We start from the raw sequence: 15,070 nt of genomic DNA on the forward strand, positions 1-15,070 counted from the left end.
CATCTACTGCCGCTTCTTGACAAGTAAGCGAAGTCTGTCTCCAACTGGCTGAGCTTGTGGCAGTGGCAGTCACGGTCTGTGGCAAGCTGAATAACTGCCAGAAGTTTCCCATCCATGTGAGCGTGAACACGAGCAAACAGCCACAATGCCTTCGCCTTCGCCTTTGCCTCCCGTAAGCCCTATTCGAAGGCACTAAGGCAATCCTTGCTTGACTGTCATGAGTCGCCAATTCCTCGCGGACAACAGGTTGTGTGGAATTTTGAGTGCTCTTCAGATGGCTATGAGCCGAGCCAAAACTATGATTTCATTTAGACAAGACACAATAGAGGAAAGACCTATTTCTGATAGAACCCAATCAATATATTCGTTAGGAGAGAGAGTATCTACCATTCGATTGGTTCAATCAGGGGCGAGTCGAGTCTCTTATTTGCGATTCAATTTGCTTTGGGGTGCTCGTGCCTGGGCCTCCGACCGGGCCAGGGTCCTTGCTCTTCGCTCGGCATATAAATTACCGACGAACGGCAACAGGCAGCAAATTGTCTGTCCGTCCATCCTAGCCAATGTCAATTGGTTGTTGCTGTTGCTGCTTCTTGGGGCTTGGGTTCGAATTTCTCGTGTTTATCTTGATGTCGTTAGCCTGAATCGTTGTTGGGCCTCCACAGAGCCTTCCTGATCCTTGGCTGCGGTCGCTCATCGGGGAGTCTGTGTTTTGCAAGGATTTTGGTTACTTTTGTTTTTGCTTGCTATTATTATGACATCCTCGACAACAGGAGGGAGCTGCTTCATCAACATCGAGATGAGCAGCAGCCGAAGGCCTGGGGGCATCTGTTGCTCTCGACCTTCCCGAAAGGGGTTTAGGGTTACGGTTACCCCGAAAAGTATAAGGTACGAACAGCACCCAAGCCCATCCCTGGCAACCCGTTCTTCAACTCTGCCGAAAGTATAATTTAAGACGCTTTAAAACTTGTTGAACTGCAAAGTAAAGCGAAATAAAATTTCGATTTTCGCATTCAATGGCAGGGAAAATTGAATAAAACCTACGCGTAGACCTGCCTCCTCACTGCCAAAGAAAGTTTTCTAATAACAGGAAAATTCTGAAGCAGCGGCCTTAAATTTGGAAAGCAATTTCGGTGGCTTAAGTACTTCTGGCCCCCGCCATCAATTGGGAAAATGTTTATTTTTGCAAAATGCGTTTACATAATTGAGAACAGATGAAAGTATTTATTTATAAATATACACGTATGAAAATCGGATAAAATCAAAAGCAAATGGTCGAACAACGCAATAATAAAATGTTTAATTCCGGTATTAAAAGGTTTTATAGCATTCTGAAGGGGTTTTTCGATTAATTAAGCTACGAAATAAATCTTTTTTAGTTAACATTGGGGGATATTCCGCTCACTCAATATATATTTCTCAGATGGAATTCCGATTACCCATCACCTGCTCTTACATTTCTTGTATACCTATTTATTTTTGGATTGGAAAAAATGCGCATTACTATTATTGATTGTACGAGCATGTCTGCCTTTTCTGACAGCTGCCTCTTTACCATCAGCAACCTCACAATCGAACATTTCCATTGGAGCTGGAGCTGGAATGAGCAAAGCTGTGGAAATCTTGTGAAAATGTCAAACCGTTGCATGCAGCATCCTGCTGTGTGCTTTGCAGCGCTTTGTAGTATCGTCAGTCTGTGGCTAACAACTCGATAAAGCAGCAGCAGCTGCTGGTGACAGACCAACCAGAGCCAGAACCAGAACCAGAACGAGCGACATTAAATGATGAAACAGCACACAGCCAATGTCAAAGGTCACATCAGCCCCGCACATCAAAATCCACATCTACACACATGCCATGACAGGACTTATTGTGAGTTATGTTAGCGAAGCACTTTGATCTCTCTGTGCCCGTCCAGGATTCAAGGTTGCTGCTGCTCTGCTGCCTTCACATTGGCTTCTTCATTAAAACGTCAACTAAATGTGACTGATGGCGGGGGCAGGTCAAAGGAAAGGCCTCCCACCTGTCTGCCACCAGGGAGAGCATCATTACAAATTACCTGGCACGCCTGAAAGGCCCCACTGTCGTTGCTGTCTCATCGCTGACTCATCACGGGCCCAATTAGGTAGAGACCTCCAGCATAAACATGCAACAGCACTGAGGCCATCTTGTTGCCTGAAATGAATAGAAAAGTGGTGTTCAGACCGGACCAACAAAAGTGCATAGCCATAAGGGCTTCTTCAAGAACTGAAAGCCCTTTAGGATTTCCACTTTGGAATTTTTCAATTTCAATTGCGGGATTTGTTGGCTATTTCTGTGATTTATATTGGTTCGGAGTTGGGCTCTGGGGGGGATTACTCTTCCACTCGATTTGCATTCAAGCAAATGGCCAAGGGGCCAGATCAGCCCGGACTCTCGGAACACACAGAACAAAAGACGTACCTCATGGCCGTATCAGGAATCTTTAATGAATTGCTGGGGCTTCGGAACAAAAGGAAGGAGACGAGTGGAAAACTTTTTGTAAAGTCCTCCTGCTTCTGGCCAACACAAAGGCGGACAGGAGGCCAGTGAATGCTGCTGCTTTGGGTGAGGAAAAGCGAGAAGTTTTCCTTATGAATGCTTAGTTCATTTAAGCAATTACTTCAACTTTTGCAATTACAGACTCAATAAGTAGGTAATTATGAGCTCCAGCTATGGCTAGAGCCACTGCGGCCTTCCCCAAGTTTTCCATCATTTCCGTAAAATATTTTCACCCAATTCCGATGCCGCGTCCCCGTGCCACAGTGTGTGTGTGTGTGTGTGAGGTGTTTACTGCCTTTTAATGAATGAATTATTACTCAGACGACATGGCATCTCCGGCCATGCCACGCATCTGCCTCTCCCCCCTGGGCTTTGTGTGTGCACCCGACAAACACAACACGTTGTCTAAACAAAAACATCAAAAACATACGTTTATACGCTTATACGTTCATCCGAGGGATGTGCGCGAGCCTGTTCAGCGCATTTTATGGCCAAATCTCTGGGCCATGCTGCCACATGTTCCAGCACGAACGTGAAGATGAACCCGTGTGCTGGACCGTACGAGTAGCTGTAGCCAATTAAACGGTAATTTAGAATTCCAGAAAAAAACATCTCACGTTTATTTGCTGTGGAAACTTTTGTCATGGTCAGCGTCAGCGTTCCGCCAGAGACTCCTGCAAAACACAACCCAGAATGTGAGAAGAAGCGCAAAAATAACAAACGCAGACCGCAATTTTCGGTCGGTTTTTATTTGGTTGTTTTCTCTGCGGTCTGTATCAACACACAGAGATTTGAGTTGATTAACAACGACGGACCTGGGCCATTGGGGGAGTATTTTTCCTAGAATTTCCCACCATTCTCAATGCCATCAGCGATTTTATGATAAGACTACGAGTATAAATATGTATGTACACACTGCCAGCAAATATACAATTACTGTTTATTTTGTTGTTGGATTTTTCGGACCGAGAAGTAAGTCTTTGGGGCACCTCACCAAGGACTGTGCATTTTGTTGGCGAATTCTACCACAAAGCATCGAACAAAAATTGAAATCGAATTTATCCCTGATGCAATTTCTTGCTATTTTATAGTCTTTGATACTGCATAAAGAAAGGAGGCATAAAAGTATACATAGAATATGTGCGGTTTTTGAGAGGTACTCCGATGTGCATTACGTTGAAAATCGGTGCTGTTTTTCATTAACTAGTTGACCGAGCATGGGTTTTAATATCACGAATGTACCCGTAATATACGTTACACAACATCTTGGTAATTTAAGAGTCTCTGCTCTTACCTGTTATACAACTATCCACCACACCATGGGGTTCTCAGGCATAGACTCGTACCTACAATATACTTCCTAGAACTGTGTATGTTATAGCGCAGAACAGCATTCTGCGCTCAGTTTGAAGTTGAAAACAACCAGAGGAGCAACTAAATTAAATTGTTATCCAACACAGAGGACAGGGCCACGTGCGCTGGTCTCCAGGGCGCCCGGAGCGTCTGTCAAAGGCTTCGCTGGCTTCCACATCCTTTCCCCCGCCCTGCTGCATGTCACCTGCTGGTCCAACGCCACGCCATTTTGCACCCTTGTCTTTCCGGGCCCGTACTCTTCTGACGGGTTATTATTTACCCGATTCGATTGTGGCCACTGTTGTGCTCGGGCAGTGGAGTGTTGTGTGTTTGTGTTTGCGTTTTTGTTAATTTCGCGCCTCAACAAGTGTAATTTGTTGTCTTTGTCGGCGACAGACATCCGCTTTCGGGGTAATTTTTGCTTTGCTTTGCTTGGCACCAGGCTGTCACGCTCATTTGTCGAACATGCATTCAATTTGGTCCTATCGGAATGTTTGCATCGCCAAAGCGATTTACAACATTCTATTTTCGGGGGCCAGATAAGGCGAAACGATTTGATTTTTGAGTAGATAGAAGGTTTTACTCGGGGATCCCCCACGGCTCCACTGCTCACCATCGCCGTTTAGGTGCCGCCGGGGATCGATGAAATGTTTGCACAAGCCGTTCAGGACTGACATTTTGATGGACTGGCCCAATTAGGGCTCAATTTAACTGCCACTCTGCCGCAGCCAATAAAGCCCTGCAGCTCATTAGGCAGCCTTCCGTGGGTGCCGTAGCCTGGCCGGTAGCTTGGGGCATCGAATATTTGTACCTCATCCTCGGCCACATGTACTTGCCATAAATTTTAAATGAATCCGGCATTCGTTCGGTCAATATTGGACGGGCTGATAGACTGATACGAGTATAGCAGCAACCTCCACATCGACTTCGACATCGACATCGACCAGCGATGATTGACTTTCCAAAAGTAAACACAATTTCATTTTCAATTTATTAAATTTACGCTCTTGAACTTTGCACTTTCCCAGTGGCGCCCACTCGACACCCGCCAACAGCCGGTGGCAGCAACAGCAGCGCCGAGCGGTAGCGCGTGGCAGGCAGGCCACTTGAAGACATTAAGTATGCATGTCGGTGATGCAGCATTATTGAATTATTGATCCATAGACAGCAATTGCGGAGAAGTGATTGTCATTACCATAATATCTGGGGGCCTCTGTGGCTGTCGCCACCTGTTGCTCTCCTCGCTCGGTCATCGTCAAAGTCCCCGCCAGAGAGGCGGCGGCACCCAACACTCAACTCATAATTGCTTGCCGTGTACATAGGCTCTAGGCACTTTCGATTCGACCTGGGGTCAGGTGAGATTTAATTGAATGCCCAAAAGGGCAATCAATCTGCCAGCTCAAATATCCCGCGCATCCTGACTTTTGCTGGAAATTCCATTAAAACCGGAGCCACATTAGTTATGGAAAGGCTAATATTAGTCGGCCAGCAAGATGGCATTGTCCGTGAATATCGAATGGATTGTGCACTCGGGCCAGTCACGGACTTTTAGCCATTTTCTGGTAAGATTCCAGGCCTCAGGTGCGGCCTCCTTGAATCTGAAATTTAAAATTCAAAACCTAAAAAGCCACACTGTGTCCCAATAATATGATATGCAGCCGCAACGTCATTTGAAAAACAAGCCCCTCCTCCGCCCAAACCCCAAGCGACAGCTCACCGCGGAGTGGGTGGCTGGATAAGCGGTAAGATAGGAGCCCAAAGGACTGGGCGGAGGAGGAGGAAGTAGGTGGCTTGCCAACAAAAGGTGAAACTTTTCCCTGAGTTGGCAATTGGGGTTTAATGGTTAGAAACCAGCCCTAAGCCCCCATGCCTTATCCCTCCCCCAGACCACAATTCCCATTCCCTTTCCATTCAGATCCCCTAACCGCCAATTCTGGGGGGGGACTCCCTTGTGCACTGCTCATTGCTATGCAAATTGCTGTATTTTCTTTAATTTTATTTTCAAGCAAAAGTTTCCGAAGCCCCCACTGTTTCACATATCCCCACCCCCACACCCACCCGATTTCCCCAACCCATTCTCCTATTCGTAGACGTTGTCGTTGTCCCTGTCTGTGGGTGGCAGGGTGAAGGGCGGCCTCGCCCTTGTGTTGACTAAGTAATGCTATTATGTGTGCTTGACCATATGAGCATGGCAGGGGTCATCAGGCAGTGGACAGTAGACAGTGGCTGAAGGATTTTGCATGCGAACCAGAAGCACGAGCACGAGCAGGAGCAGCAGCAGCAGCAGCAGCAGGTAATTGAGGCGCTTAGGAGCAGCACGGAAATCTGACTGCCATCATGGCACTCGGACTCTTGTGTGGATTATTACCCAGAGCTGTGGCATTAATCAGCCCAGGCCAGTATGTGTGTGTTTGGGTGGGATCTGTGGCAGATGGCTGTGGATGAGCCCTATAATCGTCGGCTTACAGGCTCACTCAAAGCCAATTGTCTGGTCTCGCACAGGGTCTAAAATTGGGGATATATCTGCTGATGTTTGCCTCATGAACTGACGCTTAATTTTAATCAGTGTGAATCTTAATCAGATTCAGATTCAGATTTTGATTGATGATTCGTGATATTCGTACGAGTGCCCACATGGCATATGGTTGTCGGTGTAAGTGTCTGCGGTTTCCCAGACCACACTCTGGCCCTATCCTACCCTACCCTTAGTAGGCCTCTCCCTCTCGCTTGGCTTTGACTTTGCCGCATTTGGTCGCCACAATGTTGGCCGACGTTCGTCTGTCTGCTTTTTCTGGTCGTGGTCTCTGGTCTCTGGCTTCTCACTTGATAGTTTTGCAAAATCAATAGACGCGTTAAGCGCACACACATCTGAGTAAGCCATTCAGGCATGTGTATACATACACATATACACATCTATGTTCTCGCGTGTGTGTGTGTGTTGGTTAACAATGGACGACAGCGATGTGGCCGTTGCCATTGAAATCAAACGGCGGAAGTTCTTCAGGCATAGGCAATACAGCAAAAATTAGCATTGAATGTCAGGGCAACGCCAACGAATGGCGGGACAGGGGCAGAGGCCGGAAAAGGGCTATGGCAAAAGTTTTGAGGTTGGCTCCTCGCCCTTCCCCCCGCCCGGTTACACATTGGTTGGGTTAATAGCCCTCATAGGAAGACTGGGAAATGAGGTCTTGGCATACGCTATGGGGCACGGGGCACGGGACACAATTCCTATTCCAATTGCAATTTGCTTGTCTGTCTGTCTCTGTATCTGTGTGGCGGATATAATTTAGCGTTCAATCAAATCGGAAATGGAAATACCCACACACACACACACGCACAGGATGGTTGGCAGAAAGGGTTCTTCTTTTTGCACCGCCAATTTGTGAGCAATTTTTCCGCATTACTCAATAAGGCCGCTCCCCAGCCCTCAATGACGCACGATGGTGCAATTGTTTTAATTGCCTGGATTGGATCTGCATGCAGTACAGTATTTAGAATTCAAAATGCAAATAGGTCAATTTTAAAAACTCCATCCTTGAGCGCTCTTTAATCCCACTAATGGGGGGCGCCAGCTCTTTCGAGGCCGAACGCAGAAATTTGCACATTTCCAAGGGTTCGTTTCGGGTTCTGGTTTGGCTTTGGCTGAAGGAAGAAGAAGGTTTGGCCCCAAAAAAACAACAAACTTTTGGCGTGCACACGCAAGGGACCGAGAACTCCCATCAAAGCTCTGATGAGTTTCAAATTGTGAATTACGAGGGAGGGAGGATGGGGGGATGGATGATGTTGCTCCACTCCCCCATGACACCGCCTCGAAACACGGAACGGGTGGAGAAAGTAACCCAGTTAAGAGCTAAGTAGAGTCGGAGGAGAGTTTTCCTGGCATTTCGCTTTAATTCAATTTGCAGTCTGCGTTCGCATAATCAACTCGAGTGCAGGCGAATGCAAATACAAATGCCATGCCGCTCGCTGGATTTAATGAGCTTCAAACTTAATTGTTATGGGCAGGCGGCATGCCATCCCGATCCCTATTCCTCCCATCCTGCCACTACGTGCTGCACATGGTGTGTCCCTCGCCCAGGCAGGCGGCATAGGCCATCAGGTGGGGGATGGTGCTCTGCTCGTAGACGCCGGTGAACAGATGCGACCAGGGACCCACAGCATAGACGGCCACATCATCGCCGCCGTGCGAATCATCGTACATAGGCACGCCCGAGGGGAACTGGTCGTCGTGGGCGCCCGTCACCACGGTGGTGGGATCCCTGCGCTCCTTCGTCTCCGTGTCGTAGAAATTCTCGTAGCTGGGACCGTTGGCATAGCTCAGGACCATATAGGGTTTTCCATCGTTTCCGTTCACGGGTGCCTTGCCAAAGATGTCTTCGCCGCGGTACTGAAAAAGACAAACCCAATATAAGTATAGGCTCTGAGGGAGCAAAGTAGGATTGAGTGATGTCCTACCCCATATCCTGCATAGCTGAACACATGCGAGTGATCGGCAGTGACCACCAGCAGGGTGTCCTCTTCGTTGGTCAGCTCCTGGGCGGCGGCAATCGCTTTGGAGAACTCAATCGTCTCGTTGAGGGCCATGCGTGCCATGTTCTTGTGATGGGCCTGGTCGATGCGACCGCCCTCGATGAACAGGAAGTAGCCCTGCTCGCTCTGGCTCATGTACTCGATGGCCTTGCGCGTCATCTGCTCCAGCGAGGGCTGGGGGCTGTCCTCCGCCGTCTCCATGCGGTACTGTATGTGATCATAGTTGAAGAGTCCCAGCAGGCGCTGGGTAGTGGTCACGTCCACGGCCATCAAGTCGTCCACGGTGTCCACGAAGACGTTCTGGGCATTGGCCGCCTTGAACTCCTCGATCAGGTCGAGGCCATCGGTGCGTTTCCCCTCCTCCGACAGAGTGGAGTCCACGAAGTTCTTGCGTCCTCCGCCAAGGATCACCTTCAGCTTGCTACCCACCTCGCCGCGCGCCAGCTGGTAGGCGATGTCCTGGATGCCCGAGTCGGCGCCGCAGTCGGAGATCACCTCCGCGTCGTTCTCCCAGTCCCGCTCGGCAATGTGGGCGTAGACGCCGGAGGGAGAGGCATGGGTCACGCGGGTGGTGGTCACCAGACCCGCCCACTTGCCCGCATCCATGGCCCACTTGGCGATCGAGTCGACGTGGGTGCTCTCGTCCAGCATGGACGTGCAGTCGGTGCGGTTCACAACTCCGTTGACGCCAATGGTGCCCTCCTGGCCCTTGACTCCACACAGATATGCGGTGGCCGTGCACGCCGAGTCGGGGACAATCTTGTCCACGGAGTAGGTTTTCGAGAGGCCCGTGTAGGGGAAGTTCTCGAAGGAGAGGGACTTCTCCTCGCCCCCGATTAGGTTGCGGGCCGCAGAGGTTGTGGTCACACCCATGCCATCGCCAATGAAGAGGATCACGTTCTTGGCCTGACGCTTGTTCGGCTCTGAGGCCAGCTGCTTCCTGATGAACTCCATGCCCTGCTCCCGCCAGAAGGCGTTGGTCTCCTCGCCATCCACCTTACGGATGGTTCGCTTCGGCTCCGGCAGATCCGGATGCATACTACGCTCCCGGCACTGCTCCGGGCCGCGCAGGCACTCCGGCGCTGCCCCACTAGGACTGGGGCTGGCCAGCAGGAACAGAAGCCCGATGGCGATCAGAACGGCGTTTGCTCGGAGGAACATCTTGCTGTAGACTGGCCTGCGTAGGCTTCGGACAGGGGCATTCTGCCCAGAGAGCGGTCTGGCAATCTGCACGTCCCGTCGATGCAGATTGCGATAAGATAGGCGGCCAGAGGTGGCGGCTCCATAAACACCAGAATCGCCTCAAATCTAATACGCCTCTAATTCCTTAGTCCGAGGCGTGCTTTTATTTACGATGGACGGCCAGTAAGAAATTTTATAGATTTATTGTGGTGTTCGCTCCGTGGCCGAGCACGTGAGTAGCCGGACTTGTTGCCGAGTGGGGTGAGGGGCGGGACAGGTGGTCGATATGCGTCGCTGAAAGCCATTCGCCATTCACCATTCACCATCACGTAATCATCTGGGAAAATTCGGAAAATCTGGCGGCTGCACGTGAACGGATAAGCTCGGTGAAAGGCTGGTGTCCCCCGCGTACAGCCGCATTTCATTTGTTTGGAGCCATAAAAACAGGTCGGTCAAAGCCATAAACAGGTGACCGTGCGGTGCGACCCAGCAAAACAGCCAGCGAAAATGAAGACCAATGCAAAGGCATTCGAACGCAAGAAAAGCAGCTGCCAAGCAACCAACCACCAAGCAGAAAACTGAAAACAGAAAGGTTAAAGTTGACCCTGTCCAGTGGAGGAATTAGAGTGGGTGGTGCTGGGTGCTGGGTGCTGTGGATGTGGGTGGGAGTTGACCTTCGTTTGCACTTGGTTTGTGCGAAAAGGAAAATCGCCAAATGCCAGGAGGAAAGAATGCCAGAATGCAACTGTTGAATACGGAGTACATACACAAATCTTAAAGGTTTTCTGTGTGGGCATTCGACGCTATCGATATCGCTATCGCGCTGGTGGCTGTTTGGTGGATGTGTTTGGGCCAACAAATAGTCGAGTTTATGGCTATAAATATGTAAATTCCTTGAAGCAATTATAATTTTGACTCACTCTCTGATGTGTTTCCGAATGCGGTGCACATATTTAGTACACAGTACTACAGCAGCCCCGGCACCACATGAATAATGCCAATATTTATGTGCACACTGGGGCGTATACGTAATTTTTTATTTACAGCCAATAGAGGGGGCGGTGCGGGGCCATAGTGTCGCAGCACACACAGAAACGTAATGCTGGCTAATAAATTTGGAGCTCTGTTTCGAGTGTCAAGATTGCGGCCATTTAGCCAAGGCATGGGCATTAATCAAACAGCCAAAGCCTCATGGCTCTCATGGCTCTCATGGTTCATGGCTTCTGGGCAGTCCATTACACATCTGACACTGTCCGTCAGGCAATGATTCGGTGACTCTGTGCTAATACTCTTGTACCCCCTAATCGTTTGCAGAAAGAAGTTCGAAGTACTCATTCTGGAGGAGAGCAGCTACGAGAAGGATGTCAGCTTCAAGGTCCACCTCGGAATACCACGATTGGCACCAGGTGAGTGTTGGCCTCTGACACAGCGCGTTCCAGCTGCATTACAGCACCGAGTCCTAGACCGAGTCCTAGATCCACAACCCTCCCTGAAATCCACAACCCACAATCCAAACTCACAGCCCCACTTCCCCCCTCTGACAATGCTAACCAAATTACTCGAAGCAGCCCAGCGTACTCGTAGAAGTGCACCCGAAGAAGGCACAAGTTTTCATCTTTTTTTGGTAAAAAAGTTCAACAGGCGTCACCGGGGAGATCAATTCCCAGGGAAAACCCCACACGAATATGCCCCACACTGTTCCATCCACTCTCCACACTCCACTTTCTCCTTTCCACTTGTGAAAACCAATGTGAGAACCCACTTCCACTCCTTCGACCCCTTTGAACCCAAATATATTGAGAACAGGCAAGAAAATACAAAAAGATGACAAAAAAAAATAGAATCTAAAAATTGTCTGTCAATTGGAAATTCCAATTTGAATTTGAATTTCAATTGAGACAAAATTTCTACCCGGCTTCGTGTGTCTCCTGGTCGCATCCTATATTTCTATCGACTCATGGGTTCTTTTTATACTTTTTGGTCTTTTAATTTGTGTTCTTTATGCTTCTAGATTCCCTTCACTACCGTAAGCCTTGAATTGTGCATTAATTAATTTTATTTTAATTGAACACGAAAGCGCAAAAAGAAAAGCGAACAAAACGCAGAACGTTTCCAGCGTGGAAACGTGAAGCGGAAAATGCTAAGAAAGTTACACAATTGCCAATTCCAATTTGGTCAACAAATTCGGGTTTCGGTTTCTTCGAAAAGAAAAACCCTTGAAAATGGTTGCCCCGTGCAACACATCATTTTTCCTTCTGGTCCTTTAGTTTGTTTCACCGAGTGCGGAAATTGCGGCCAAAAAAGTGCAAATTCATTTGGTTCTTTCCTTTTATATTGAACAACAAAAAATAGCCACATTTTAGTTACGTATTTCGTTTCGGTGTTGTGTATGTTCTTATGTTTCACCACCTACGAGTAGATGCCTTTTTATGTGTCCCAAACCCAGTTCCCATTACCGTTACCGTTCCCGTTTTCCTATATCTGTTTAGATTTTAGCAATAGGTTCTTAAAGTGTCTTAAATGTTCCCATCGAAGTTTGAACATAGCATTCTTCACTCGCATCTATGTATACCCCAAATCGAAACAAACCGAAAGAAACCCAACCCAACCCAACACACATTCCGTTCCTTCCATCTCCCATACCACCTTAAGCACTGTGCAGTTTGATCCTAAGTATTTATTTCTGTTGAACCATCGAGACATTTGCTTGTGGACATATAACATGACTAAACTAAGCATATACCCATTGTTCACACTTGTTTCTCCAATCCACTCCAATCGAATCGAATCGAACTAATCCACAACGTAATTGCCAAATGAAACACACGTTCAATCCTCACGCAGATGACTTTAATAAGGAATCATTTTTCAATCGATTTTTTGGTATGTACACGTCTTTCTTTGCCATATCTTCGAGATCAACAATTTCGAGTGTTCAGTTAATCGAGAATATGCAAAAAAGTACAGCGAATGTCAAGAAAAGATAAACGATAAGCGAAAAACGAAAAAGAAAGATGAAAGTATTTTGTAGCCAATCTCATTGTCATATCTTTTTGGTTTTATTTGATCCTTTTGTCCATTAACACACACGTCGTATACATTATCAGAATTATGTCTTATGCGTATCCGTATTAGTATCGAAAACCGTATATGTATCCGTATCCGTATCCGTATCCGTATCCGTGTCCATATCTATATGTGTTGTGCTTGTGTTTGAGTATGCCGTGTATCTCTGTGTCTCTGCATTTTGCATTCAAGCTGTAACCATCCAAGAACAATTGCGCTTTTTCGACGCAGCAGCCACGCACTTGATAAATGCAACAAGCTTCCAGCTACTTGTGCTAATAAATTCGAAGAAAAGAAAAACAAAAAGAATAACGAACAGAGCAAGCAATCGGTCGGGCTTCGTCTTCAATTGAAATAAAGTTGGTCGTGGGTCACAATTTTTGGGTAATGTTTTTGGTTATACTCTATGCTCGGCGGACATTTGTATTACGCGCTTGTGCCCTTCTACGCTTCTTCTGCTCCTACTCCTGTTGTGTGCCTGTGCCCCGACTTGCTGCTCGAATTTCGAACACGATATCGATAACACACCAATCAAACACACGCCTCTGCATCGCCAAATCGATTTGTAAGTAATATACACGCTACACTGCGTATCTAATTTGATCTCGAACGTATTTACGAATTACAAAACTGATATATGTCCTTGAGTTATTGTTTTGCCATAATTTTCTTATATTTTTTTCTTTGTATTTCGATTTGTGTGTGTTCTAGAACCTAAGGCAACATTTTAAAGCATTATAGTCCCTAATGATCGTGTACGGCTTTTGATTTTAACCCTAACTGTGTCGATGTGTTTTTCCGTATCTTTCGTTCGTTCGCTCGTTCGTTGGTTCCACTGCTGTCAACGTGTATTGCATACATATATTGTATTTGCTCATACTATATATGTATGTATGTCTATCTATGTGTGTGTGAAGGCTAGAGCTTAATCAAATCGGAAAGTATAAGTATATGCCCAGCTATCTAAATGTGTAACCCCTTAACCAAGTCAAGAAATGCTCCAGCATAACAACAAGATAAAAGGATAAATATCACCCAGTAACCACCAAACACCATCACGCAGTCGTAGGCATATTCGTTAACTGAATATTTAGAAAGAGATTGTTGAAGCCACATATGCAACATTTTACAAGACCGATTTATCTGAACTCTACTACCCCTTGAAACCTCCATCCACCTGTCATGTCGATGTCTATAGAAAAACACGAACACACTGGAGATCATACCTGTGAGTCATCAATATCTTGAGACCTTATGTCCCCATATACATACATATGTGACCTTGCTGCATGCCACTCTCTTTCTCTTTATACATATATGTATACTCGTATCTGTATGTCTCTTTATGTGTCTGCTTAATATGCAGTTTATCAATTTCCATTTTCCACTCAATTGCATCCTGACGGGCAATTTAGCATAAGCATTTTTGCCAACTCATTGAAACGCTCAAGAACACTGTATAACGATTGCTCCTCGTTCTTCCAATGGATATGTGTGCGTGATACTTGAGCGTTTCATTGAGTTTTCGATGTGTACTCGTATTTTCTGTGTGTGTATCTATATATCTATCTTTGTGTAGCTTTTCCCCGAATCCAACTTCAGTTGAGGCTTCTCTCTGCTTTTTTCTTTTCAATTTCAATTACAGCCCGCATCCTTTCATGTATTGTAGCTCCATATGCTTTTAATTGGTTTCCATTTTCAGCTAATTGTGACGTGTGCGTTCCTCCGGTTCTATTTTAATTGGAAATTAAATTGAAGTACAATATAATCGATGTATACATATCGGATAATTATATGTTTTGCGCGCGACTCCGCTTTAATCTTTATTCTCTCTTCCATTGGCTGACTAGTTCCATGTGACACTGTCCGCTTCACCTTACCCGAATATCTATCTGTCCACCTCTGTGTTTGCTCCATTTATCCGTCGCACTCCACCGCACCGCACTATCGTTTTTGGATGTAAACACACACCCAATATCAATATCAGTTTCAATATCTATCTATCTATATCTATACCTATGCCATGTATGCTTAAGATACTCTGTTGTGGGGGGATGATGGGTTTGGTTGCATGCGAAGTCGAAGATGAATTCTATTTTGTGGCAGAGATCTAAATTTCCGTTTACTTCCCTGTCGACGCCGCTTCTGCTGCCATTGGCCAGACGATGAACTTCAAGCTAAAATCCAAGAGGTGGAGCAGAAGAACACCAAGGATTTAACCGAGCTGGACCGCATCCTGCTGCTGAGTAAGCCCAGGAACGGAGAGCTGTCCACCTCCCATATCCGCATCCGAGAGAGCAAGGAATTTAAGGTAAGTCCGAAACTCCGGGGGCGCTGTCGGGGTCAAGCCCACATGTATCGTACACTTGATTTGATTAGATCCGAGACAAAGGACAATGCAAATGAAAAGCAATTCAATTCA

The 15,070-nt window shown here is 46.9% G+C and overlaps 2 protein-coding genes across 12 annotated transcripts in view; one reads left to right on the forward strand and one right to left on the reverse strand.

Annotated features, from left to right (window-relative positions):
• LOC108156679 (sodium/calcium exchanger 3) overlaps nucleotides 1-15,070 on the forward strand; it is a 35,552-nt gene that overhangs the window by 18,391 nt on the left and 2,091 nt on the right. For 5 of the 11 annotated variants that reach the window (XM_033388629.1, XM_033388630.1, XM_033388628.1 and 2 more), the window contains exons 3-7: nucleotides 10,897-10,988; nucleotides 11,594-11,608; nucleotides 12,427-12,465; nucleotides 13,847-13,876; nucleotides 14,811-14,959. In XM_033388629.1, coding sequence (XP_033244520.1) covers nucleotides 10,897-10,988; nucleotides 11,594-11,608; nucleotides 12,427-12,465; nucleotides 13,847-13,876; nucleotides 14,811-14,959 — 325 coding nt within the window. Of the gene's footprint in view, nucleotides 1-10,896; nucleotides 10,989-11,593; nucleotides 11,609-12,426; nucleotides 12,466-13,218; nucleotides 13,792-13,846; nucleotides 13,877-14,810; nucleotides 14,960-15,070 lie in introns of those variants that run through there. The other 6 variants (XM_017288308.2, XM_017288304.2, XM_017288312.2 and 3 more) reach the window with 6 other exon arrangements.
• LOC108156681 (membrane-bound alkaline phosphatase) lies at nucleotides 7,731-9,589 on the reverse strand. The gene is made up of 2 exons (XM_017288317.2): nucleotides 8,326-9,589; nucleotides 7,731-8,257 (listed from the first exon to the last, which is right to left on the reverse strand). Exons 1-2 carry the CDS (start codon nucleotides 9,559-9,561, stop codon nucleotides 7,916-7,918), a joined length of 1,578 nt encoding a protein of 525 aa, XP_017143806.1. The 5' UTR covers nucleotides 9,562-9,589; the 3' UTR covers nucleotides 7,731-7,915.

The sequence above is a fragment of the Drosophila miranda genome, chromosome 2, assembly GCF_003369915.1.
Source record: "Drosophila miranda strain MSH22 chromosome 2, D.miranda_PacBio2.1, whole genome shotgun sequence".
In the NCBI taxonomy this organism is placed as follows: domain Eukaryota; kingdom Metazoa; phylum Arthropoda; class Insecta; order Diptera; family Drosophilidae; genus Drosophila; species Drosophila miranda.